Source organism: Natrix helvetica (genome assembly GCF_964273705.1).
Source record: "Natrix helvetica genome assembly, chromosome: 3".
In the NCBI taxonomy this organism is placed as follows: domain Eukaryota; kingdom Metazoa; phylum Chordata; class Lepidosauria; order Squamata; family Natricidae; genus Natrix; species Natrix helvetica.
Genome location: NC_138549.1, coordinates 139,791,204 through 139,818,202, shown reverse-complemented (window position 1 = coordinate 139,818,202; position 26,999 = coordinate 139,791,204). Strand labels below are relative to the sequence as shown.

Sequence of the window (26,999 nt, the reverse complement as noted above, 5' to 3'; positions counted from 1 at the left end):
CTCAGAGAAGCTCATTAGTGGCAGAGTTATTTTGCAATTAAGGTTCCAATGCATGGCAGGCTGAGGAACAAAACTGATGCTATCCTATAATTTCATCATTTTGCTGTTTGGTTTACATTTCTACCATTGATTCCAGATATGACAAGGCTGCCACTATCCTTTATGATCTGGCTGGAATCTCTTTGTATCTCAACACATCTAGAAGACAGGAACTAAGAAATATTGCTACAGATAGTTAGCTTTCTCCAGCTTGGTACCTTTCATCATGTGAGGAAACTGGAGATGCCAGATTCCTGAGAGGCATAGCATACTCTGGGAGAGTCTTAGTACTGTCATTACTATCCCTGCATATATAGACATTACTAAATTGAGACGGCTGGATTATGCCATGTCTGTAATTTCAATTAACTAAATAGAATTCATCTGCGTTTTCCTGGCTGTAGAACCAGGGGGAAAACCCTATTGCTTCTTCCTATTTTTCAAAAGATGAGCTGTTACTTGAATTCTGAAGTGTTAACAAGCAAAAAATTATAAAGATTTGTGGATGAAAAACCAAGTGAAAGTTTAGTTCACAAGCAGCGAAGGATTCCGATACACTGAAGGACACAAGGTTAGGAAAGGTTGATAGACCCCCTCCAAATTTTCTACAGGATTCATTTCATTCTCATGACATATATTTCTTTATTCAGCATTTGTTCTGCAGGGCTAAATATCAAGAGGCATAGATGACAATCTTGGTATTACAAAAAAACATGGTCGTTGCTATTTATAGATCCAGTGCAGAAGCAGGTGAACTTTCTGCTTTTGAAAAGCCACAGAGATAAAAATCATTTCCAAGCTACAGATCCCATCTAGGAACCGTGAAGGACTCTCCCGAGATGAGAACTCAGAATAGAATTTTGCAAGGATCTGGCTGGGAAAGAGGCAAAGGAAAGAGTTAAGATAAAGAGTAACTGAAATCTTTCTCTCTGACATGCACATAAACAATAAATTTGATCCTTATATGAGATAAGGAGACTTACAGATGAAATCCAAATGCCTTCCAATATCTGTTCATGCTATTATACTTAAAAAAAAAAAATGAAGCAAAGTATTTAGATCTGATTGCCTTTAGATTTAAAAAAAATGACTCTTATCTTTCTTGACAGTAAACTAGGGTAGTAGGATTATAATTTATCTTGATAAATGAGATTCATCACAAGATTTGACCATGTGATTCAAAAAGGAAGCACTAGTTCTGTTTTTAAAATGACAACAGAGGGTGGAGTATTGTTTTATAAATTTATATAACTGGCAAATGGTGTAGCTAAATATGCTCTCGGGACTTTATGATTTTTAATCATATCCCAGGATAAGGAGTAGCCTTCTATTAGTTCTATATAAAATGAGATACTTAATTTGCATTTTTCATTTTTTTGCCTCGGACAAAATGCACCAATGTAAGTGCATTAGTGGTGCTGGGTTGTTATCAGGTCTAAGATGGATTCTTGAAGCTTGCATTCAAATTGATATCTAATGTTCTCCAACTGACTTAAGTGGAAGCTTATCCTACCTTGTTCTTCATCTGATTTCCCAGATATCATCATTCTGGAACTGCAAATGCAACAGAAACATCATGAATTAGTATCTAAGATTACGATCGATTCAAATCCCTTTATACAATGTGGGTCTTTTGCCCTCTTGGCAATATTAATGACGGAACAAGCTTGTCTTTAATAAAGATAAAAAGAACTAGAAAAATACAGACGCTATTAGGCGAAAAGATGCCATAAGGTTTAGGAGCTCCCTTGGAGATGCTTACTTCTCAAACTGGGTTTAAAGGAAAAAAATCTGAAAGAAGAAATCACATGCTGGTAATATATTGGAAATATTGACCTGGGCTAGAGCTGTTATAGATGAAGGCCAGTCAACTTGCAGATAGGAGTTTCTTTGCCATTTATAGAATGTTAGAGAAATCAATTGCATAATTAGACTTAAAAGAGATCCTACTAGCGAAACACTTGTCTGTGGAGTTCCTTACACTGGAAATTTGATCAGATGCAAGATGTTATTTCATTATTCTGTCTCCCAAAAGAAGACATGCACATACTTTATCTTAGCTGGGAAAATTATTGTGTATTGCTGTGTATACATGTGTGTATTTGTGTGTATTTGTATATAGTGGCTGAGGTTTCAACTGTAGAGAAACCTGATACAAAGGCAGTAACACAGTTAACACGTTGCCAAACAGATACCTTCAAAACGTACGAAGAACTGATCATAAATCATTTCCCAGCTAGCATCTTTCTCCGATATTCTCCTCTGCTAGATGGGATTTCAATATTGTAGAAGAGAATATCTGTAGCTCAAGGTTGAACTGTGGAATTAAACTGTGGCATTCTTGGTGTTCTCCGAGCTTGTATTTGTGTACAGACAATTCATTACCCAACTAGGTAACATTACCAGCACCTGATGATGTTATCTACGTAATTTGGTAATAAAATATCTGCAAACAACCAGGCTCAGAGAGCATTAAGAAGTCAATAAACAGAATTTCCTGACACTTAATCAAAACGTACTATATTCTAGTTGAAGACCATGAACCAAGCTGGTATGACATCAACTTAACTTAACTTCCGTTAAGTTACTGCAAGCCACATTGCTCATTCACAAATCAGGGGAAAAAACGACACAGTGCTCTGATCCACTACTTAGAAAACAACCATCCACTCTATTTTTTTTTTCATTTTCTTTTTCCTAGAATGATGGATTGTGAATAAAGTCCCTGGAGTATATCCAAATTGGTCTCTGTTTGTACAGCAGCAGTAATTCCAATTTGGGGATGAGTTGAATGAGATGGCTGATATGGTTGCTAAAAGCAATTTAGGTGATGGAAACCAAAGCAGATGGGGGAGGAGGAGAAACAAGACATCTTGTGCCAATCCTATCAGCAGGAATGGGCAATCTGGTATCCTCCAGATTGTATGAATTACAACTCACTTTAATCTTGGCAAATGCTAAGGCTTGCAAGTGTTATAGTTCCAAAAAACCTGGATGAACCAGATTGCCCAAATCTGCCTGCATGGCATTTAATATGTCAATATGTTGGAGTCATAAAGCCTTTAGAGAAAGTCACTCACACTCTCCCATCCACCTTTTGCAAAAACAACAACTCCAAGTGCCACCTATATTAAAAGTCAATTATGAGGGGAGAGGGCAAACCTTCAAATAATCTATTATAGAGTGCTCAGGGCTCTGCTTCCTACTGTTTGATACCTACACAAAGCCACCAGATGAAGTAGCATCATTTGTAATTGATATCCAGTTATATATTTCCACTCTAATGTGGATAGGAGATACAGGTGATGTCTTGATCTAGTGCCTGGAAACGATTGGTGGAAATAGGCATACACTGAATCCAGCAAATGGCTATGGATCCCAAAACCAGATAAATCTAAAACTAGGTTTCACTGGAAGAACTTGGTTCAGAATCTAGTGGTCCTCCTGAAATCAAGGTTCCTCCTTGAACAGCAAGTGAAATTCATGACCTGGGGCGGGGAGCGGGGGGCTTTGTACAATTACATCTTGTACATCAGTTGCAGACTGGACTCCCTTGCAGAACAAGTTACAACTGTACTGCTCAGGGTTGGGTTCCTCCCGGCATTACTACCGGTTCAGTGCCCGTGCACGTGTGCATTTGCATTTAAAAAGGTCTGTGCATGCGCACATCATTAATAAAGGAAAAAGTACATTTTTTCAATGAAGATTGTTCTGTGCATGTGCAGAACAGAAAAGAAAGATGGCGGCACCCAGGATAGAACCATCACGTGTCCGGCTGAGTTATTACCTGTTTGGCTGAACCGGTCCAAACTGGTAGAACCCACCTCTGGTACTGCTGTAATTTGCTTCGCATGGAGTTCCTATTGAATACTCTCTGAAAATCGTTGTTAGAGACACACAAATTTTGTCCAACACCATTATGTACTACAGGAGCTGCACTGACTGCAAGTTAGTTTCCAAGTTAGTTTTCTATGAATTACATTCACATAATATTATATGATCTGACAGAGAGGCCTTATGGAAGAATGTCATACAAAGGGACCCATATTTGAACTTTTTAGAGAAGGGTCCTCTTTTGGAACAGCCTACCCTCCAACTATCTGGACCACACTCTTTTCCTGCTACATTACATGGCTCTTCAGAAAGGCATCTGGAAATAAATGAGGACCATGCTAACTCTGAATAGTGGCACACTAGATTAAGTTTATCATTATGATTTTTAAAAATCCTAATCTTATTATGTTGACATAGACTAGGCCTCTTGGAGTCTTTGGACATAGAGCAGCATATAATCCAAACCAATAAATATATAAATAATTGAGGGAGTCCAACACTCTGTTCCACCAAAAAGCACTTTAAAAGAATAGTTGAAAGAGTTGTGCAAGAAGTTAAATTTTGTTTAGTTGGCTGGCAACAAATGACACCACTCCTATTTTATAGTAAGGACTGATACCACCATAATCTCACTTCCCCTGTAATACTTCCTTGGGAAATTAAATAATATTATTTTTATGTAAGATCATCTCTCCTGGAACTACTATCTGCCATGTATGCTAGTAATTCTGGACGTGACCTAGAAGGAAGTAATTGCAGGAATCAAACAAATAGATGGCAGATCTATTTTCAATTTTATCTAGTAAACATTGGCAACCTGTCTATTCCATCTCTATAGGAAATTGAAGCATGAAGACATTTAATTCCTTTGGCTCAACTTAATGATTATAATATATTAGGATTTTTTTCACTGCACTATATAATCATTGTTTAGTGTAGTCTTTTTTATAGATCACTCTTTTTTGATAATTCATGGAATTTTTATACATAAAGAATTGTAATTCTCTGTGGAAATCATTCAGAGGTTCCACAACTTTTTGGGGGGGAATTGCAACAAAGCATTCAAATGCAAACAAGAGATAAAATACATACATACCTTTTACATTGAATTTGCAATCTACAGAGGCTTCACCAAAAGGGTTCACAGCTTTGCATGTATAGACCCCACCATCAAAAGGGCTAGGTTTGCGGATTTCTAGACAGCAAATCCCCTGGTCCATGTGCACTAGATACTTTGGGTCTTCTTGAATCTCCCTTTGGTTTTTCATCCAGATCACTTTGGGCTAAAATCAAGTAAAGACACCAAAGTGCATAAATATCCCAAAATGCCATTCAGCAGGATAAGCTAGTTAGCCTAGGTCCGTGATGGCGAACCTATGGCACGCGTGCCACAGGCGGCACGCAGAGCCATTTCTGAGGGCACGCGAGGCATTGCCCTGTCAGCTCCAGTGTGCATGCGCCCGCTGGCCAGCTGATTTTCGATAGTTTTTTTAAAAATCTTCGGAGGATTCCCTGAAGCCTCCAAAGGGCGAAAAACAGCCCAATGCAAACCAGAAATGAGGAGAGAGCTGCCGGAACAGGGGAAAGACAAGCGGCAAGAGGCTTCTTTCACTCGTGCTGGCTGCTCTGTTCCCCCCTCCCTCCCCTGCTACTAAAAAGGATCCTGCCCGATCGCTTGAATCCACAGAGAAATGAGTAGAGTTGCCAGCGGGGGGGGGGGGGGGAAGACAAGCGGCAAGGAAAGAGGCTTCTTTCACTCGTGCTGGCTGCTCTGTTCCCCCCTCCTCCCCTGCTACTAAAAAGGATCCTGCCCGATCGCTTGAATCCACAGAGAAATGAGTAGAGTTGCCAGCAAAGGGGGGGGGAGAAGACAAGCGGCAAGGAAAGAGGCTTCTTTCACTCGTGCTGGCTGCTCTGTTCCCCCCTCCTCCCCTGCTACTAAAAAGGATCCTGCCCGCTTGAATCCACAGGGAAATTAGGAGAGTTGCCAGCAGGGGGGAGGGGGAGAAGACAAGCGGCAAGAAAAGAGGCTTCTTTCACTCAACGTGGCTGCTCTGTTGCCCTTTTCTCCATTTCAGTGATATGGCATCGAGGTTGCCCCACCCACCATCGCCCAGGTCCTCGCTTCTCCCAAACATTTCTTTGCCTACCTGATTTCCAGCTCCATCGCGTTTTTTGCCATCGTGTGCAGAGAAACAAGGTTTGTGGGACTAAAACAAAACTTCAATCAATTACAACTTGGGGGGGGGGGGAGATCTCGCAAAGTTGGAATTGATTGATTGAAAGGAGTTTTTTTTAGTCCCACAAACTTTGTTTTCCTGTCCAAAACGGCAAGAAACACAATGGAAAAATGCTACGGAGGGGAAATTAAATAGGCAAAGAAATGCTTGGGAGAAGCGAGGACCTGGGCGATGGGGGGTGGGTCAGACTCCATGGAGTGGTGCTGAAATGGGGAAAAGGGCAACAGAGCAGCCACCTTGAGGGAAAAAAGCTGCTTTTTCTTCTTTCCTTGTTGCTTGTCTTTCCCTCATGCAGATTGCTCTCTTCCTCATTTCCCTTTGGATTGCAGGGACCAGGCAGGATCCTCTGTGCTAGCACGGGGGGAGGGGGGGAAACAGAGCAGCCACCTTGAGGGGAAAAAGCTGCTTTTCCTTATTTCCTTGCTGCTTTTCTTTCCCCTGTGCCAGCAGCTTCCTTCCTCATTTGTCTATTGACTGTAGTGCCCAGGATCCTCTTTAATAGAAGGGGAGAATTTAGCAACTGGACTCACACCTGCCATTGTAAAAAGGGCCCAATCTTTACACAGGAAAATGATAAGGGAAGGTTTTTTGACACAGGAGCATCCCCCCACCCCCACCCCAATCTCTGCTGTTAGTGGCAGAGCAACTTCTCCCCTCACTGGGTGTTATCCAAGGGGAAGCAGCCAGAGCAGGGAGTGGCGAGGAAGCCTTGTGCAAAAATGCACGGTCCACACAGGTGAGCGAGGACATTACGTTATGTGGGTCGGCACTCGAGTTCGTGTGATAGCGCGCACATATGTGCTTTTGGCACCCGAGGCGAAAAAGGTTCGCCATCACTGGCCTAGGTATATAAACTATTTCTCTTCGTGACATTTCTATTCTTAACTCCCTTGTCTGCATTCAGTGAGGCTAATTTATACAAGTTATCTGCCAGTATTTTTGTAGTTTGCAATAATTCCTCCCCTATTTTGCTCTGTAACAGCTACCTATCTATCTGAATTCTATAGCTACTAGATTTCTGGAGAAACTGTCAGGTATCCAGGGAGTCAGACATTTTGTCATTAAGTAGTTCCATTTATTTTTTTACATCACTTTGCTTCATAAACTTTTAGAAGAGGTGGAATGTGTGGTTGGAAAGTAGGATGCATCACTTTCAATGTAAGCAAATACGGGCTTGCAAAAGGAAATGGGAAGCTGACACTTGCTTGGGGAATTTGACTTTTGCAATGTGAAGAACATGAGGATCTAGTCTAGTCTGAAGATCAAAATATAGCTATCCATTACTATTACATTTCCTGCAGTGATACAGTCAGTGATGCAGTTCTCAATTCCATAAAGTATTGTCAAGATTTATTTATATCAGGGGTGTTCAAACTTGGCAACTTTAAGACTTGTGGACTTCAACTCCCAGAATTCTGGGAGTTGAAGTCCACAAGTCTTAAAGTTGCCAAGTTTGGACACCCCTGATTTATATAATTTAGATCAGGGTCAGCAACCCGTGGCTCTGGAGCCGCATGTGGCTCTTTCATCCCTTTGCTATGGCTCCCTGTCGCTGGTCAGTAAAAAGAAAAAGGACGCCACTCTAGGAGGAGACTCTATGGAGGAGGAACTGGACTTCCGGTTGGCAGATGAAAAAGGATGCAGCACTAGGAGGAGACTCTGTGGTCGGGGAACCAGACTTCCGGTCGGCTCCAGAATTGAATGGGCGACTTCCAGTTAGGATCTTTGTGGCTCTTTGAGTGTTTAAGCTTGCTGACCCCTGATTTAGATAGATATATTGAAAAATATGTATTAATAGTTCAATACTTAGAAACATATATTTGGGGAGAAAAAGTTGATATTTCTAAATGCAAAGGTTGTCATGAAAACCCTTACAAAAGAAAATATACCATTATGGAAATGCACGTTAAATACACAACAAAGCATTATAGATCAGAAGTAAGAAAGATCCCTCTTTCTTTTTAAGGGCAAAAGAGATTAGTTATCTCAATTCACCATCCTTCCTATTACCTACTATGGTATCCTATCTTGTTGCAGTTCAGTAGGCATTACATGCCACAACAGGACCCACCTTTGGGAAGCCTCGGACACAGCAGACGAGCTGGGTGCTGTAGCCCTGCGTGGTGGTTCTGTCTATCAGTGGCTGAGTGAATTTGGGAGGTTCACAGAAATCCCGGCTATGGAACTTCTCTGGTTTGTACACAATTCCTACAAAAACAGGGAGACCTTATTTTGAGATGTTTTGAATCATAAAGTAATTCAACAGAAAGTAGGGGCACGTAATCCTTCATTGAGGATGAGGGTAACAATGTAAAAACGAGAACAAATGATTCATTCGTAATGAAGGGCAAAAACGAGGGGGAAATCCAGCAGGTTCTGACAGGTTCTGGAGAACCGGTAGCGGAAATTTTGAGTAGTTCGGAGAACCGGCATATGCCACCTCTGGCTGACCCCAGAGTGGGGTGGGAATGGAGATTTTGCAGTATCCTCCCCCTGCCACATCCACCAAGCCATGCCCATCAAGCCACACCATGCCTACCAAGCCAGGGCCACAGAACTGGTAGTAAAAAAATTGAACAAGTAGTAAAAAAAATTGAATTTCACCACTGGGCAAAAATATTTAAAGAATTGGGGATCCTGCAGACAAATTTGGGAGTTACTTAACTTAGAAATGTGCACAGATAACCTCGAAAAAGGTATGCAAGAACAATTAAGGCAAGAAAGAAACTCAATCCTGGAAAAGAAATTCAAAATAACCAGTCAGTTTAATATAAGGGTCAGCGGTATAATGGACAGAAGAATGACCTTGAGTAGTGGTGGGTAATTGATTTTCCCAAGGGGCCACATGAGAACCTGGGATTGTTGTGGAAGGCTGCTGCATCAGCCCCACTAACACCACCCACTCCCGCCAACACCCTATCCCCACTGACAATGTCCCACCTCCACCAACAACGCTCAACCCTCCCCCTTACAATGATACCCATCTGTTGCCACCTAGCTCCGTAAGCCCGACTGAGATTGTCCATGGGTTGGATGTGGCCCACAGGCTGTAAAATGCTCAGCTCTAACCCTGAGGAACTGGTGCTTGAGGGAGAGCTGCCATGAAAATAATGGTCAGATAAAAGAACCTGAATCCAGAGCAGAGCTGTAACTTGAGAAAACATCTCAGACAAAACCCTCCCTAGTTCTCATGAAGGTAAAAGGAGAGAGGAAAGCGCATTCAGACTTGCAGGATTGATGTGAGCCCTTCCAGGGGGAAGAGGAAGAGAGGAGTAGGGGAGAGGCAAGGGAGGAAGGAAAGGGAAAGGAGAGGAGAGGAGGAAGGAAGGAAGTAGAGAAGGGAGGGAGGGCAAAAAGAAGAAAAAATAGGGTGATGTTAACATAAAAAGGGGTATGGGATGGTAAGCAAAGCAACCCAGAATGTATATTTTAACCCTTTATATGGAAGAGTAAATATGTAAAAGTGATAAAGATAAATGAGAATAATAACTATGTGAATGTATACATGTAATTGTACGTAAGAGAATAAAAATAATTTTTTTTTAAAAAAAAAGATGTTAGCCCTTCCAAGTAGACCAGACTAGGAAACCAAAGTCCCGCAAACTAATATCACTACTTTTATTATAAGGTCATAGTAATAGAAACGGGCAGGTCTGAATGCAAGTCTGCATTCTGGACCAATTGAAGCTTCTAAGTCAGTGTTTCTCAACCTTGATGACTTAAAGTCCTGTGGACTTCAATTCCCAGAATCCCCCAGCCAGCTGGCTGGGCAATTCTGGGAGTTGAAGTCCACAGGACTTATATCGCCAAGGTCGAGAAACACTGTTCTAAGTGAATTTCAAGCTATATAGAGCACAGTGTAGTAATCCAAACAAGAAATGACCAAGGCCTGAGTGACTATGAGCAAAGCTTCCTGATCTAGGAAATAATGTGATTGGTGCACAAGATGAATCAGTGTGAAGACTCCTCTAGTCATGGCTGCCACTTTCTCCTTGAGCAGTAGCCATGAGTCTAGGACTTTCCAAACTGGGTATCAGCTTTGTCCAGGGATATATCAGAATCAAAGATTCTGCCCCTTGCAGTTGGGGGGGGGGTTTAGAGACTCAAAGCCTCATCTTACAAGGGCTGAGTTGAAACTTCTTCCTCCCCATCCAGACCGTCCTAGCTCCAGGCACTTGGTCAGCAATTGGCAGCATCAGAGCAGGGCTGAAGATATACAATTGTCCTGATAATACCATACCCCATGTTGGCAATTGACTTCACTCAGAATTTTTATGTAAATGTTAAAGAGGTGTAGAAAATTATCATCCAACCCTCTCCCAGAAAAATGAAATATCCTAGGAAATATTGAAAAGGCAGAATATTTCCCTGGAAGTGAAAAGGGAGAAACATGTTTTAAAGAGAGAATAGCTCCCTGCAGCTTCCTGCCCATCCCCCTTTGTCAATGGGCCATTAAGATTCCCTAGCCAGTCCCTTTACATAATAAAGAGTTCTCCCCTTCAGCTCCAGGGGGATGGGATTAAGCCTTTACCCACTCACCACATGGCACCTGAGAACTCAACCAAACCTGGATTCAAAACACAGCCTAGAGAGTTGCCCCTGCATGGCCCCATGGGAGTCCGACAACCAATCAGTATACAAGCCCAAGATCAAGGGCCAGAGAGGGCATAAAACCAGTGACTCAACATCTCAGCCCTTCCTTCTCTTTTTCTCCACCAACATTGAAGCATGTGATCACCTGTTCTGTTCAGGACTCAAGCCATGTGGTCCTGTCCACCATTAAACCATCTTTCCAAGCAGCCTCCATGTCTCCAGTGTCTTTTTCCCCACTTGGAGCCGAACCCAGAAGGACATTTCTTTCATCAGAGGAAAGGAGAGAAACGTGAGCCCTGAGGATGCTGCATCACAAACTCTTCTCCCCCAACAGTGACTGAAACTGGCCTCAAACAAAAGAGGAGCCACCATAAAACAATGCTCCCATCCTAGCTTCCAAGCTGAGCTCAGAACTATACCAATACTGCTGAAAGTTTCTGAGAGATCCAGGAGGTCCAGGATGACCGGATCACTCCTGTCCCAAACTCTCTAAGGTCATCTGCAAGTGTGACTAATATCATATTGGGACAATACCTGGCCTGAACCCAGACTGAAAAGCCTGAAGGTAATCAGCTTCATGCAGGGTCCTCTATAACTGAGCACCACCACTCTCTCGACAACCTTCCCTCTAGAGAAGGCTAGAGACTGGATGAAAATTGTCTAAAACAGTTGAGTCCAAAGATAGCCTATTGAGAAGAGGAAGCATTACTGCTTCATACAAAACAAGCATTAACCAGTTTGGACCCAACTGCATGCCACCTCCCAAGAGGCCTTAACCAACAGGATGGATGAGGGCCAACAATACAAGTGGCTGAACTATTTTTCTCGTAGCACAACCAGCTAGAACTCATCCTGTATAACAGGGCTCTTATATCATTCCCAAAGAATCTACCTAACCCTATTCCAACTTTGAGCAAAGTCAAATGACTTTGTGTGGCAGAAGCTATGACTATTGTTCACAGCAAGAACCCTGATTCCTCCCTACCCAAAAGGGTCCTGGTCTACTAAAGCAGGGCTGCTGGGCAGTCATTTGCAGATGCAATAAAGGTAGTGACGTAAGCATACTTTGCCACCCTTATTGGCACATATTACATACTACTACAACAAAGTAGCATTTCTGTAATCTTTGGGCTAATATCTAACCCAACCATGACCTGCCCTCTCCCAAACGGCTGATTTTTATGATTTACTATATTTTTGATTCTCATTTCAAAACAGTTAAGAAAGTACTGCCAGTTCCCAAAATGTAGTGACTTGGCTTGGGAAGATCTGGGTTCTTGAATATTTTGGAGAGCCACTTATACATCTGAGGTCTCATGTTGCCCACACCTATGACGAAGAAACAGCAGGATCTTCCTACTTTTCTATCATGCTTCATTAGCCTTACCTGATTTTGTTATGTGCGTTACATTCTTTGTGACAGCAGGCATTTCACTTAGACCACAAGGATTTTCTGAGAAAACTCGGAAAGAGTAACTGTTGCCAATGATGAGATCAGATACTGTGCAGCTTGTATGGTTGTAACGTTCCAAAACTGTGAACCATTGCTGAGGAACAAGGCAGAATTCAGGGAATTTAACATTTTGCACAAATTACTTATGTTTTTTGCATGGCCTAAAAAAGGCAAGCAAAATGATTTAGCCTTGATCTCCAGATTATATACAGAGGTGGAAAAAATAGCTCTTACATATATATATGTACATGTTACATGTACATATATATATAATATCGATTACCAGTAAGGGTATGGCTAGCTGATGAGAGCTAAATAGCTTGAAATAGGTCTATACTAGTCTCTATTTATTTATTTATCAGCACAAATGCAACACAAATGTAACAAAGGCAACATAAAAAAATGGCTTTCTGCCTGGATGGCTCCTAGGGTGAGCCGAAAGGCAGAAAAGGGAAGCAGTATGCTCCCTCCCATATTTGGGCATACCAGGGGTTGTGACATTATATACATGCATACATACACACACACACAGACACACACACACACACACACACACACACACACATGTTCCCCTCGCACATATGTGCTAATCATTTCCGGCTCTAGGGGATGGTGCTCATCTCCGTTTCTAAGCCGAAGAGCCAGCGCTCTCTGAAGACGTCTCTGTGGTCATGTGGCCGGCATGACTAAATGCTGAAGGTGCATGGAGTCCTATTACCTTCCCACCAAAGGTGATTCATGTTTTTCTACTTGCATTTTACATGCTTTCGAACTGCTAGGTTGGCAGAAGCTGGGACAAGTAACGGGAACTCACTCCGGTATGTGGCGCTAGGGATTTGAACCACTGAACTGCCGACCTTCTGATCGACAAGCTCATCGTCTTAGCCACTGAGCCACCACATCCCCATCATTTGTGTGTGTGTGTGTGTGTGTGTGTGTGTGTGTGTGTGTGTGATTTACATCTCAAGACATATACTGTACATGAATAGAAATATTGCAAAATATATTTCTACCAACATGCCACAAACCCAGGTTTAAAGAAATAGCTGAGGAACCAAGTCTGTCTCAGGGATTTTGAATGAACAGCCAGCAACAACGTCTGTTAAAATGTATTATTATTACTGGAGAACTGAAGAAAGAAAGATTCCCAAGGGAAATATATCTGCTGGACTAAATAAACATTGATTTATAAAGTTATTTACTATAGTTGATTAGCAGTTTAAAAAAAAACTACTATTTTTTTTAACCATGATTTACCTTCATTTTCCATAGCAAGGTACTGACCCAATTAATTGTACTTTTAAAAGATTAGAACAACTATTCAGCGATTTTCCATAACATAACATTACTCTTATTCATTTCCTAACCTAATTTCCATTCACCCCCTAATCCAGCTGGGGGCAAATTCTATGTAGGAGTTCATTACGCCATAAATTGATCTTATCAATTGATGGTATCAAAATCAAGACCAGTGGGAAATTCAAAAAAAGGTTGGATTTACTTAATGACCTCATGATTCTCAACAACTGCAGTGATTCACTTAACAATCGTGGCAAAAAAGATTGTAAATTTGGGCAAGTCTCATTTAACAACCACCTTGCTTAGCAATGGAAGTCTTTGTCTCAATTGCAGTCGTATGTTAAGTACTATCTGTATAATGTTTGAATAAAATTATGTAATGAAAGGAAGGTATTAGCAAAGTCTTTCTAACATTCTAGAATGGTTCTTTCCCTTAGTCCCAGTCTAAGCCAAATCAGGGCCTAGACAGACATAGCCTAAATGGAAGAATATCGCTTGAAAGATAAATGACATTTGCTGACTTAAAGCAGCTGATCAATAATATTCTAAGTTTTGGTTAAGGTAAAAACGTATCATAAATGGCATTGTAATAGGTTGGCTAAGTCCATTGAAGCATGTGTATTGAGAATGGCTATAGAGTCACCATTATCTTTAGTTTCACTTTCCCCCATTCCTGACCTCTTTCTTTTAAAAAGGCTGTTTTTTGTGCACTGAATAGCTCTTACTTGAGTCTTCGTATCTGCTTTTTGGACTGTGTAGCCCTTGAGATCAGCATTGCCTTTATCTTGGGGTGGGTTCCACTCTAATGCGACATTAAAGCCCCAGGTGTCTACCACCTTCAGATTCTCAGGAGGGCCTGGTTTCTCTAAAAAGAAGAGAGAGAGACACACACACACACACACACAGAGTATAACCATATTTCTCCTGAATCACAGGCTAATGCAAAAGAGACACCAGAATAAATGCCAAGACAAAACATTGTCACACCATTGATTTCTCTAGCTCAATACTGTTAATGTTGACTGGAAACAGCTTTCTAAAGTTACAGTCAAGAGTCTTTTCCAATCCTTTCTGGAGATGATGAAGATTAAACATGGAACTTCCTGCCTGCTTTAGCATTCACTTTCACTTCACTTTCCAACAGAAAACAAAATACTGTATAGATTATCCTCAGGTAACAATGGTAATTGGGATGCCAATTTCCATTGCTAAGTGAAGCAATTGTAAAGCGCAACATCCCGTAACCACATCGCTTAGCAGTGGCAATTCTGAGGCTCCTGGTTGCTGTTGTTAAACAAGGATTGCTGGTCCTTATTGGTTGGCTTGCAAGCAAGCCACCAGGCAGGTAAGTGGCTGCTGCCAGGTGGGGGAAGAGGTACAGTTGGTCCATGCAGTGCGATGTAGGCACCACTAAGTTGGGGATGGCTACTGCTGGATGGGAGAGAGTATGAGCAATTTACCTGCATGACGTGCAATCTTCCCTGCCAGATTTCCCATTGAATTTGCTTGTGGGAAGCCAGCAAGGAAGGCTGGAAATGATGATTATACAATGCCGAACACTACAACCATCATATGTGTGAGCCAGTTGCCAAGCGCCCAGATCACCATTATGGGACTACAGGGGTGCTGAGAAGATTGGAACTTTGAGGATAGATCATAAGTACCACTCATTCAGTTGTTGTAACTACAAATGGTTCTGAATGAGTGGTCATTAAACAAGGACTCTAAGAATCTTTCAAACTGGAAGGAGGAGCCAACATCGTGACAGAACGGGCGTGCGGTCTTGATGCTCTGAGACTGCCGCCGATACTTTTGCCGCTGGGTGGCCGACCTAAACCGTCCCGAAGAGATGGTGAACAGGAAGACTACGTCTTGCTGACCTCAGAGACCCCGCAAAGTCCCTAATCGATCCAAGAGAAGGTTTTCAAGCTGGAGACAAAAGGCAGACCAGGCTGATGAAGTTGGGACAGCTCCGGAACGGAAGGAAAGTGGAAAGAGAAAGTGTGTCCATTTGGTGAGGAATCCTTTCTGTTTTGAAAAAGACTGTCCCCCCAAAATTCTCTTTTTAAGCTAAATTAAATCCTTAAACAGAAGAAGTAAGCAACGAAATTAACCTCCATTGGATTGTTTTCAATAGTATATATTTTTCTTTTTTCTCTTGGTAATTATACTTTGCGGGTTGAAGTGCTCGCAACTTTTTCTCTCTCCTCTTTTTAGTGAATGGACCGGTTTTTCTTCTTCTATGTTTTGTTGCTTTACTATTTAACTTAAGGAGTAAAATCTCCTTCTCTATTTTAACAAAAGTTTCTACTATTTGCTATTAAATTCCATTTAAGAACTTTGTTTCCCTTAAGCGTGAGACAACATTAGAGAGTGAAAGGAAGCAATACTGTCGCTCAGAGGCTAGAGGCTAGAGTTTCTGAAACTACGCATTTTCTCCTGTTTCTCCTTTGATCTTACTGTTTCTGTACTTCAGAGCTCTGTAATTAAAAGTGATAAGAGCCAAGGGCATGAAGTGCTTCCATAGGTGTCCTTTGAGAGCCTTATCGGCACTGGGAGAGGGGGGAAAAATCGGAACCCCTTTCTTGTGAAGATTACAAATGATCTTGCATTTAAGTTAAATATTAAAAAAAGTCTGGAAAGCTAGAGTGGCAGCAATTTACAATTTGGAAATATGGATCAATTTTCAGAAGAGGAAACTTTAATTTTGCAAAATATTTGGGATGGAATTCAAAATTTACTGGAGGTAACTGGGAGAATTGAGAAGAAGATAGAGTTTTTACTAGAAAAAAATGATGGAGATAGAGCACCAAAAATTGAAGAGAAAAATGAATACAAAGATAAGAAAACTGATGATTTGATTTGTGGAAAGAATGTGGTTGAAAGCAAAAAAAAAATGGGAGTATGGAAAAGGGAATTTGATGGACTGGAGCTCTACCCAAAATTTCAAGGCACAGAAGAAGAAAAAAGGGGAAAATGATGATTTTAAGGAGAGAAACCTTACCAGAAGCACGATCAACAACCAAAGATAAATTAATTAAAGTAGCAAATGGAGGGCACCGAGATTACCCGAGAGATGCAACAAGTAACAAGGTGCGGAGAGATGTTCATAAAAACTTTACTAAGGAAATAAACAGAAGATTAATTCCACAAATGGCAAAAGAAATAAGACTATATGCCTATTGGAAGGACACAGGTTGATATATGAAAGTTGATAATAAAAAAGTAGCTAAGTTTGGTGATTAATAAGTAGCAATTTAGTAATTTTTAGATTGCTATGTTAAATAAATAATTGATAATGGCAACAAGGTACATTTTTGTGTTGGCTGGATGTGAGGAAGTTGGATATAAATAGTAAAGGATTTTCTGTTAATCAACATTAACTATAACAATAAATAATGGAATGATAATAATAAGGGATCCAGTTAATGATATATATATATGCACTACATAACAAAAGGAACTTGGACACAAATTGTAAACAGTGACTTGAAAAAAAAGGCATAGAAACTTTGTTAACAAATCTTTATTTAGAATATGTTATAAAGGCTTAAGGTTATTGGATGATTTTTGTAATAACTAATGAAATGCCATCAGGTGGTTGTGTTTTTAACTATGGATTATTTTAGGACGTTAAAGGACGTTAAAACAACTTTAGTCAAATGAGAATTATGCTATGTTGACAGTAAGATTCATAAAGAATTTTTGATATCTGATATGAATATAAGCAATGACTGTGGAAGAGATGCACGAAAGTTATTTGTAACCAATTAACACACTTTCTACAAGATGTAATGTAAGATGTTTCTTTTTTAGTGTTGTTTGTTTAATGAAAATCTTAAAAAATTGCAAAAAAAGAGAATCTTTCAAGCTAAGATTCCCCATTAGCCCCATCTTCAATGGAAGGGATAGCTCCTATACCAGTGATGGCGAACCTTTTTTGGCTCGCGTGCCACAAGTGGGGGGAGCGCAGGGGGGTCGAGTGCGGGTGTGCCACACCCATAATGCAACACGCGACACCCCCAGTGTGCATGCGCGCACAACGCGCGACACCCCCATTTTTACATGTTTTTTTTTGCCCTCCCCAGGCTCCAGGGGCTTTATAGGAGTCTGGGGAGGGCGAAAAGAGCCTCCCCCGACCCCCCAGAGGCCCTCGGACGGTCCCTGAAGCCTTCGGAACACTTAAATCCACCCTCCGAGCAACCTGGAAGTGACTTCCGGGTTGCTCGGAGGGTCGTTTTAAGCGCTCCGAAGGCATCAGGGAAGCCTCGGATGGTCCCTGAAGCCTTCGGAGCGCTTAAAACCACCCTCCGAGCAAACCGGAAGTGACTTCTGGGTTGCTCGGAGGGTGGTTTTAAGCATTCCGAAGGCTTCAGGGACGGTCCCTGAAGCCTCCGGGGGGGCGGGGGAGCCTCTTTTCGCCCTCCCCAGGCTCCTATAAAGCCTCTGGAGCCTGGGCAAGGCGAAAAATAGCTTTTAAAAAGGTGAACTCAGGTGGCCAGCGTGCGCATGCGCGCTGGCCAGCTGACAGGGCAGCGCCTTGCGTGCCCTAACAAATGGCTCCGCATGCCACTTGTGGCACGCATGCCATAGGTTCGCCATCACGATCCTATACCTTCCATTTTGGGAGGTATAGCTTTAATACGAGCAAAAACAGCTCTTACTCTTTCATATCTAAAACTTTCATTTAAATAATTATGTAAATAGAAGAAAGAATATAATAGAAGGACTATATCACAATCAATCCTCCAATGTCCAATTATACTAGAACCAGTTGGTACCCTGAAAAATTGTACTATAGGGAGTCCCATTTTAGAGACGCTTGCTTCAATGAAGAAACATCTATGCCATTTTAATATTAGAAAATTTATCAACTCAGTTTATTGTCCTTACCAATCACCAGGAGATCAAAGGTAGCCACATCTTCAAATTCATCTAAGATCTTAACATGTATTTGGTATTTTCCAGAATCTTTGCGTTGTGCTGCACGAATAAAGAATACAGAATCCTTCTCAGTGTTGCGTATAACAACTTGTTTTGGGTCTAAAGGTTGGCTTTCTTTGGTCCAGGTCACTTGTGGCTTTGGCTTTCCCTAAGAAATGGACATGAAAATGAATGGATCATATTACATATTATTCTATTTAACTAAGGTTTACAAACAAAGTTTAATCTACCACAGCATCATTCAGTTTGGGGCTTTTCATGAGGATTAACAGTAGGCCAGTGCTTATTAAAATACTAATGAGCAGGATATCTAAGGCCAGGTTTCAAAAATGAAGCCAACCTACTTTAGAAGACTAAAAATCTCATGGGGAAAAATACATTCAAATTCTACCCAAAAACCATAATTAATTTGCTTTCACTCTCTGTCTGTGATTTAACTATAATATTGAATCACATTTTCCATTAGCTCATTCAGAGGTGGATCATTTACAGGAAGGCATTTATTTTATCTAAATCTTGAATTTTTTAAGCAAGAATATTTTCATTTTTATGTTAAGTAGCTGTTGATATATTATCACTTGAAAACCATTGTTTTTGTTTAAATCTTCTGTATGTGAGTCAGGGGATGGGGGGAGGACTTGTTCATAGGAGGGTAGATAAGTAAACAGCTGCCTCTGTTGCAAAATTCAGCATTGAGAATACAGAAATGATGTAACATCAATTTTATAGAAAAAAACATCACCTTTCCAAACATTTCTGATGATTTAAACCTTACATTTACTTTGTTTGATAGAAGATTTAACAACACCCACTGTAATGAATATATTTGTTATTGTGATTATAGAACTATCAAAATGTTTTGTTTTGTTTTCCGTGATTATGCATTTTGCATTGGCGTATGTATTTTTATTGCTCTTTCCTGATTTCTTGGATGAGTTGTATAAAACAACCTGATACTACAGAAATGTTATAGCTATATCTAATGTATTAATTTATACAGCTTACCAAGAGACTTCTGCAGACTTGCTTATTATCTGCAAATAAGTGATACACTCTTTATCTGTACTTTATGCATGCTATGCATTGATAATAATGATGACAGATTGTAATAAAAGAGTAATCTCTTTTTCTTTCTGTACCGTGCTCTGAAATATATATCTAGATAAAATAAATAATGGTGAAAAAACATTTACCTAAAATTCTTGCACTCTAAACTATGAACACCACCAATAACAACATTAAGATAAGCTAATAGTAATACAAATGTGACCCCAGTAAAGTTGGAGCTCCAGCTGCTCTTTGAAGGGAAGGTTCGAGGTCCATGGTAGAACCTGTCTGCAAATATCCAAGAACCAAGGAAATGCATGGAATTCTGCGCCCTTTTTGAAGCCTCTCTGTGCCAATCCACATGGCTTCTTATTTTTGGCAGAGAGCTATTTTAGACACTTTTTATTCCATTATTGGACTGGAGAATATTGCTTGTTCTTTCTGAATGTAGATAGCAACCTCCTTTTAACAAAAGAGGTTGACTTAGGTAAAAGAGAATACATTTCAGTATTCAGCGATCAACTGCTAAGAAATGAGAGCTTTCACAAGATTGGCAAGATACAAATCAAATCCTCTTATGAATTCCAAACTTGTCAACTATTCAGACTGCAAAAAGAATAATTTGGGCTAAACCTTAGGATTTCATGGCTTGTGTAGGATTGTGTCTCTAGATCTAACTTGCTTTTCTGAATTATAGTATTTCCATTTGTCTAAACCTATTAACATTTCTCTCATTCAACTACACATCTTCAAGGGCAGTTAAACCAGGGGTGAAATCCTCCCAGTTTGGCCGAACCAGCAGGGACGATTGGCATTAGTTCTCTGGTGGCAAAAATCCCTGGTGGCCCTGCCCACGCCTGCCTGGTTGCCCTGTTGCCGCTCACCTCTTCCGGCTCACCTCTTCCGGCCGTTCGATCTGCCCACCCAATCCAAACATTTCTCCCTCCATTCACAGCAGAGCTGCTGTAGCCTGTCCCTTTAAGGGAGACCCAGGGAGGAAGGGGGCCGGGGGAGGACCATAAAGGGAGCAGCAGCTCTGCTGTGAACAGAGGGAGAAACATTCAGATTGTCTCTGCCACAGAATTCAGCGTTAAATGCAGCAGAGACAATCCAAACATTTCTCCCTCTGTTCACAGCAGAGATGCTGCAGCCTGTCCCTTTCAGATAGTCTCTGGGAGGGAGTGGACCAGGGGGGACCATAAAGGGAGCAGTAGCTCTGCTGTGAATAGACTCATACACACATTTTTTCCTACCAGGTTCTGTGGTGAGGGCATGTGACTGAGTGGGAGTGACCATGAGTAACATCAAGTTGGCCACAGCCACTCAGTCGCAGGACCCCACTACCAAGCCATGGCCACAGAACCAGGAGTAAAAAAAAAATGAATTTCACCACTGAGTTAGACTTCTTTCAAAACTTAAATCAAGTCAATTTCTTCTGTCTTGCCCAGTGAAATCCCATTTACTTCAGTGTAGGTGACGCTGCAATCTGTTCACATTTGCATCTTAAGTGATGCTTATGATATATAATTGTTAAAATGCTTGATTGGGATCAGGAAGTCCCAGGTTCTAAAACCATCCACAGTGAGAAGCTCATTGGGTGACCTTGAGCCTCCTACTCTCTCTCTCTCTATTCCAAATAGTGTTCTATGGAAAACAGCAGGAAACATTATATGTGCTACCTTGTGCTCCAGAATAAATGACAGAATTCAAAAACTTTTCCACAGACAAGGCCAAAAGAGCAGAGATAATACCAAAGGAATTCTAATTCACATACCCAGAATGGGATCAAGAGGTTTATTGTATCCCCCACAGTCCTCAGGTACAATTCTCTTAAGTAGCGTGGAAGTCGGATCTTGGGCTGCTCTGGAAAAAGCAAAATTATACCAATATGTTACCAATTTTGTAAGAGTCTGTTGTGTGAACAACAATTTTGTACAACTTTAGTTGCTCCAATAAAGATACTGCCTGTTTTGATTCTGAATTTTTCCCCTTATGATCAATAGTTACTGCACTGTTTCTCATTAAAATACGTAGGTACCACCATTGCAGGTTATGAAACCTCTATGACCTTCCATATTTTCAAACAAAAAATAAAAATAGAGAAGTATTGATCCAGCTAAAATTTCTGAGTAATTTGAATTATTGAATCAGCTAGATTTATTTTGACATGATTTTCATCAAAACCTTTTAATTTAGGATTGTGATTCAGAATAACAGAGTTGGAAGGGACCTTGGAGTTCTTCTATTCCAATTCCCTGTTCAAGCAGGAAACAAATGGTTGTCCAACTCTTCTTGAAAACTTCTAATATTGGAGCACCCATAACTTCTGGAGGCAAATCTTTCCACTGATTAATTATTTTAACTATCAGGAAATTTCTCCTTAGTTCTAGATTGGTTCTCTCCTTGATTAGTTTCCACCCATTGCTTCTTACCTACCTTCAAGTGCTTTGGAAAATAGGTTGATCTCCCTCTTCTTTGTGGCAGCTCCTTAGATATTGGAACACTGCTATCATGTCACCCCTAGTCCTTCTTTTCATTAAACCAGATGTACCCAATTCCTGCAACTGTTTTTCATATGTTTTATCTTCCAATCCTCTAATCATCTTTGTTGCTCTTCTCTGCACTCTTTCTAGAGCCTCAACATATTTTTTATATTGTAGTGACCAAAACTGGATGCAATTTTCCAACTGTGGTCTTACCAAGGCATTATAAAGTGATATAAATTGATTTAATATAAATTGGTTTAATGCACAAAGGTTTGCTAAATCATCAAGCTGGCACAAAGATGCCTGATTCAAGGGACCAAGTTGATTCAAAGATTCATTTTAAAGGAGTGATTTGACTGAAATGTCTTCAAATTGAATTTCTAGATTAAAGCTTCCTATAGATGTAGAGAAATCCTCCTCTCAGAGGGGTGGGAGACATTTAGAATGAAAGAAAATCTGGAACATTTGATTTTTAACGTTTATTTTTTTCCCATCTGCCACTCTTCTGTTTTACAATGCCAGAAGGTTTTCTTTCTCTTAAAAGGAGCAATTGTGGAAAAAGAAATCGTGTGTTGTCCCAATTGTAATTGGAGCCCTTGGAACAATACCTAAAGGGCTACCTCGCTATTTGAAAATTCTAAATTTACCTGACTTGAACATTCTGACTCTACAAAAAACCACCCTACTTGGAACAACTTATATCCTCCGACGTTACCTTAACAGTTCCTAGGCCCTTGGTTAGGACTCGAGCTGTTGAGCTACCAACCAGCCCCAAAGGCTGTGAATCTCACCAAAGATTAACATAATAATAATAATAATAATAATAATAATAATAATAATAATAATAATAATAATAATAATAATAATAATAACAACAACAACAACAACAATAATAATAATAATAATAATAATAATAATAATACTCAGCAGCACAATTCAGTAGCACAAATGATTCACTGGAATTTGTGCAAAAAGTATAATATTAAAACAACAACAAACTGGTGGGAACATAAGCCTGAAAAAGTCACCGAAAATCAGATGGTCAAGATCCTATGGGATTTTCGTATACAAACGGACAAAATACTGGCGCATAACACACCAGACATCACACTGGTTGAGAAAAAGAAGGTTACAATAATAGACATCGCAATACCAGGTGATAGCAGGGTCGACGAGAAGGAACATGAAAAAAACCCGAAATACCAGGACCTAAAAATTGAAATTCAATGATTATGGCACAAACCAGCAGTGGTAATTCCAGTGGTAATCGGCACACTGGGAACTATTCCAAAAGCACTGGAATTACATTTAAAACAGTTAAAACTTGACAAAATCACCATTAGTCAAATGCAAAAGGCTGCACTGCTTGGATCTGCACGTATATTACGAAAATACGTTACGACGTCCTAGGCCCCTGGGTGGGGACCGACTAGTAATCAATGCCAAATCTGGAGAAACAACTGGCCGCTGTGTTACAATTGTATAATAATAATAAAAGCTGGGACTTGGAGACAGCAATAATTATATGCTATTGCAATGAGGTTAGCATTATTGTCATTTGGGTCATTGAAAACCAGAGCACCTAGTTGAGCTAAAATATGATACTATTAGAAAGCTAATTTGAAATTAATTATATAAAAAAATCCTTAGGGTTTAAGATACTCTCACAGTTGGTCCTAATTGCCGCTATAGAAGAATGCAAGCACTCTACATTAATTGGTTCCCAGAGGTATAGATAAAGCAATCTTCTTAGTCAACCAGCCAAATGCAAGAACAATTTGCTCTAGATTCTTCGTTTGCAAATGCAGTAGCACTTAAATGACAGATAGTCCTCGACTTACAACCACAATCGTGCTCAACATTTCTGTTGCTAAGTGAGACATTTGTTAACTGAGTTTTACCCCATTTTACAACCTTTCTTGCCACAATTGTTAAGTAAATCATGGCAGTTGTCAAGTTAGTAACACAGTTGTTAACTGAATCTGGCTTCCCTGTTGACTTTGCTTGTTGGAAGAAAAAAGGTAATCACATGACCCCAGGACACTGCAACCGTCATAAATATGAGTCAATTTGTCAATCATCTGAATTTTGACCACGTGACCATGGGCATGCCACAACAGCTGTAAGTATGAAAAAATGGTCATAAGTCACTTTTTTCAGTGCTATTGTAACTTCAAATGATCACTAAATGAACTGTTTTAAGTGGAAGGCTACCTGTACAAGCATATAACAATGTGATATATACTGCAGGATAGCCTTATCATAGTTTTTGGAAAACCAGTCTTGATTATTATCAGCTGCAAAGAGATGAACATTTCCAGCTAACATACAGTTTTAAATAAAGACAATGCCCCAAAGCAAACACCGTTATTTTGCCCAATAGTAGGCAGTGGGCTTGATGCTGTGGTAACTCAAATAGATACGATCCAAAATAAATGAAGATACACTGTAAGATTTCTTCTAACTCTCCAAGCTCCCAAAAATATGTTACTCGTGTCATGTTTTCCCTGGCTTTCCAATCTTTTTCAGGCCCAATTCCAAGTCCAGGTTGTAAACTTGCAAACTTGGTCTGTAGACAGCTAAATTTACGTAGGTAATTCTTGCAAATACTTATTTAATACTTACTCAATATTGACTCATTCAAGGCAGTGATGTGCAGTCAGGGGAGGCAGGAGAGGCAGAGCCTCACCACTTTCATCATGAAAAGAAAAAAAATCTCCCCTTTTCTCTTTCATCTCTTTCTAGCGCGTGCAAGCAAAATACCCCAGGATCACAGTGGTGGGGACAGCAACTCCTTCCGCTGCGCTGCGGAGAAGAGCCGCAGGAAGGAGGGGAATGGGACCACATGTGCAGGAGGCAGCCCTTCATATTGGCTCAGGAAGGAAGGGAATGGGACGACGTGTGCAGGGAAAGGGGACCGCAGCTCGCGCTGATCTGAGGCTGGCGCTGAGGAGGCTCCTCAGCGCCAGCCTCAGATCAGCGCAGCCATGGTCCCTTTCATGTTGGCTCAGGAAGGAGGGGAATGGGACCATGTATGCAGGAGAAGGGGACCATGGCTGGCGCTGAGGAGCCTCCTGCACACGTTGTCCAATTCCCCTCCTTCCTGTGGCTCTTCTCCGCAGCGCAGCGAAAGGAGTTGCTGTCCCCGCCACCGTGATCCTGGGGTATTTTGCTTGCACGCTTGCAAAGATCAAAGTTGTCACAGTCCTCCCTTCATGATGATAATTTGATGACGTCACCAGCCTCACCAGCCATAAACCTCACTGCCCGTCACTGATTCAAGGTCCTTACAAAGGGTATCCACAAGTGAGAGCAATCTGGCAGCCACATTGCCTCATCCCAAGATTTGTCTGCCCTTCAGAGTGCTTGAATTATGTTAGCATTTTGTTTTATCTATTTGTGATCAGTAATCCTCTAGTTCAGGACTTGGACACTGCAGGACTGTCTTCTCCAAAAGATTTCTGCCTGTGCAATAAGATCTAGTGGGAAAAGAATCTTTAAATCCCATCTTTGTGGGATTGCAGTCATCAGAACAATGACATGACTTCTTCTGTAGCTGTTCCTTTCGTTTGGAGTAATGCTTCATCCGAGTAACCCCAGCACAAGCCCCATGTGAACATTCTTGAAAACCATCAAGGCCTTGTGGTCCTGGAAAGCCTGTTGTGGGTCCAATCCCAGCAATAAACAAACACTGCTGCTAGAATTGTTCTCAGTGCCTAAGAAATGGCGGTTGGTTTGGGTTTGGGATAGAGGTGGGTTCTTACCAGTTCAGACTGGTTCGGCCAAGTAGGTAGTAATTTGGCTGACCACGCCCCTGAACCAGTTCTATTGGTGGCGCCATAGGTGCCGCAATCTTGTTTTTTGCTTCTGCGCAGAAGCAAGTTTTTTACTACTGCGCATGTGCGCATAACATGCATCAAGCACGTGCGCACGAAGCGCATCCCAGAGCAAACCGGCAGTAACAGAAGCCGGAACCCACCCCTGGTTTGGGAGGTTGGTTACTTCTTCTAGTTCTTTCTATTTTACTTTCATACCATTTGAAAACAGCTCAGAGCTTTTCTGGAAGGTTTAGATTAGATTTTAGATTTATTAGATTTGTTAGCCGCTCCCTCTCCATGAAGCTCTAAGTGGCATATAAATTGCAGAATAAATACTTGAATGCTTTGCATTTGCAGTTGATCAATTTTACATTGCATTCTTACTGTGGGATTATTGTTACATTTTTAAATCTCCCATCAGCATTAGGATTTTTTAAAAAATAAATTATCATGTTAAACTGGGAAAAACATTTTATACACATTTAATAGATATATCAAATAAATAACCTGGAACATAAGAGAGCAAGAAAATGACACCCAATTGTGAGTCATTACAATCTTGGTTCGGATGAAAACATGAATACTATTAGTGACAAAATATGAGTTACATGTACTAGATTATATCAAGCAGCGCCCACATTATGATTTTCGTAAGGCAGCATGAAATTTAAAACTGTCCCTAAAGCTTCAAATATTGTTTGTCAAAAATAGGAATAGCACATTTGCTCACATTAGAATGTGTTGTTAAAACGGTCCATCTGCTCAGCTCTGACAATATAAATGCCGATGTTTTAAAACAGCCAATATTTTAAGTGAAATCCTAAATTGCATTCTTTCAGATCCAGACAACATTGCAGACAAAGAATAGTTGCCAGCAAAATGTTAATCCATTTGTCTCAACAGTTGTAACACTCTCTCTACCACTTTTATTATGTAGTCTTCTACTGTCTGGATTTTTTAGTGCTTACAGACTGTTTTAAGTGACTGACCTTTGGCTGTAATAAAGAGTCAATGTTGTTGTGCTGGTAATCTGTGGCAGATCTTCTGGCTTCTTAAAAACCAAAATGCACTATGGACTGCTAGTTTGAGGACAATTGGTTGACATGGAATAAGGTTAGAGATTGTCTTTGTTTTATGTTCTAAGCCATTTTTAAAATTAAACTCAATGGGAGGAATGATTATCTTAGTGGGTCAAAAGACAACTTGCCTGAAAAAAATATTTCTTCTCCCAAGCACTATCCTTGTA

General features: G+C 40.6%; 1 protein-coding gene across 2 annotated transcripts in view; it reads right to left on the bottom strand.

Moving 5' to 3' along the window:
- Nucleotides 1-340: 340 nt before the first annotated feature.
- Nucleotides 341-26,999, bottom strand: part of MYBPH (myosin binding protein H) — a 32,140-nt gene continuing 5,481 nt past the window's right edge. Inside the window, exons 4-11 of one of the 2 annotated variants that reach the window (XM_081949405.1) lie at nucleotides 21,224-21,312; nucleotides 18,352-18,550; nucleotides 14,184-14,323; nucleotides 12,094-12,253; nucleotides 8,185-8,321; nucleotides 4,970-5,156; nucleotides 1,553-1,593; nucleotides 341-913 (exon numbers count right to left, since the gene is read on the bottom strand). In XM_081949405.1, the coding sequence (XP_081805531.1) occupies nucleotides 1,583-1,593; nucleotides 4,970-5,156; nucleotides 8,185-8,321; nucleotides 12,094-12,253; nucleotides 14,184-14,323; nucleotides 18,352-18,550; nucleotides 21,224-21,312 (923 nt within the window). In that variant the 3' untranslated portion in view covers nucleotides 341-913; nucleotides 1,553-1,582. The remainder of the gene's footprint in view (nucleotides 914-1,552; nucleotides 1,594-4,969; nucleotides 5,157-8,184; nucleotides 8,322-12,093; nucleotides 12,254-14,183; nucleotides 14,324-18,351; nucleotides 18,551-21,223; nucleotides 21,313-26,999) is intronic. The other variant, XM_081949406.1, reaches the window with a different exon arrangement.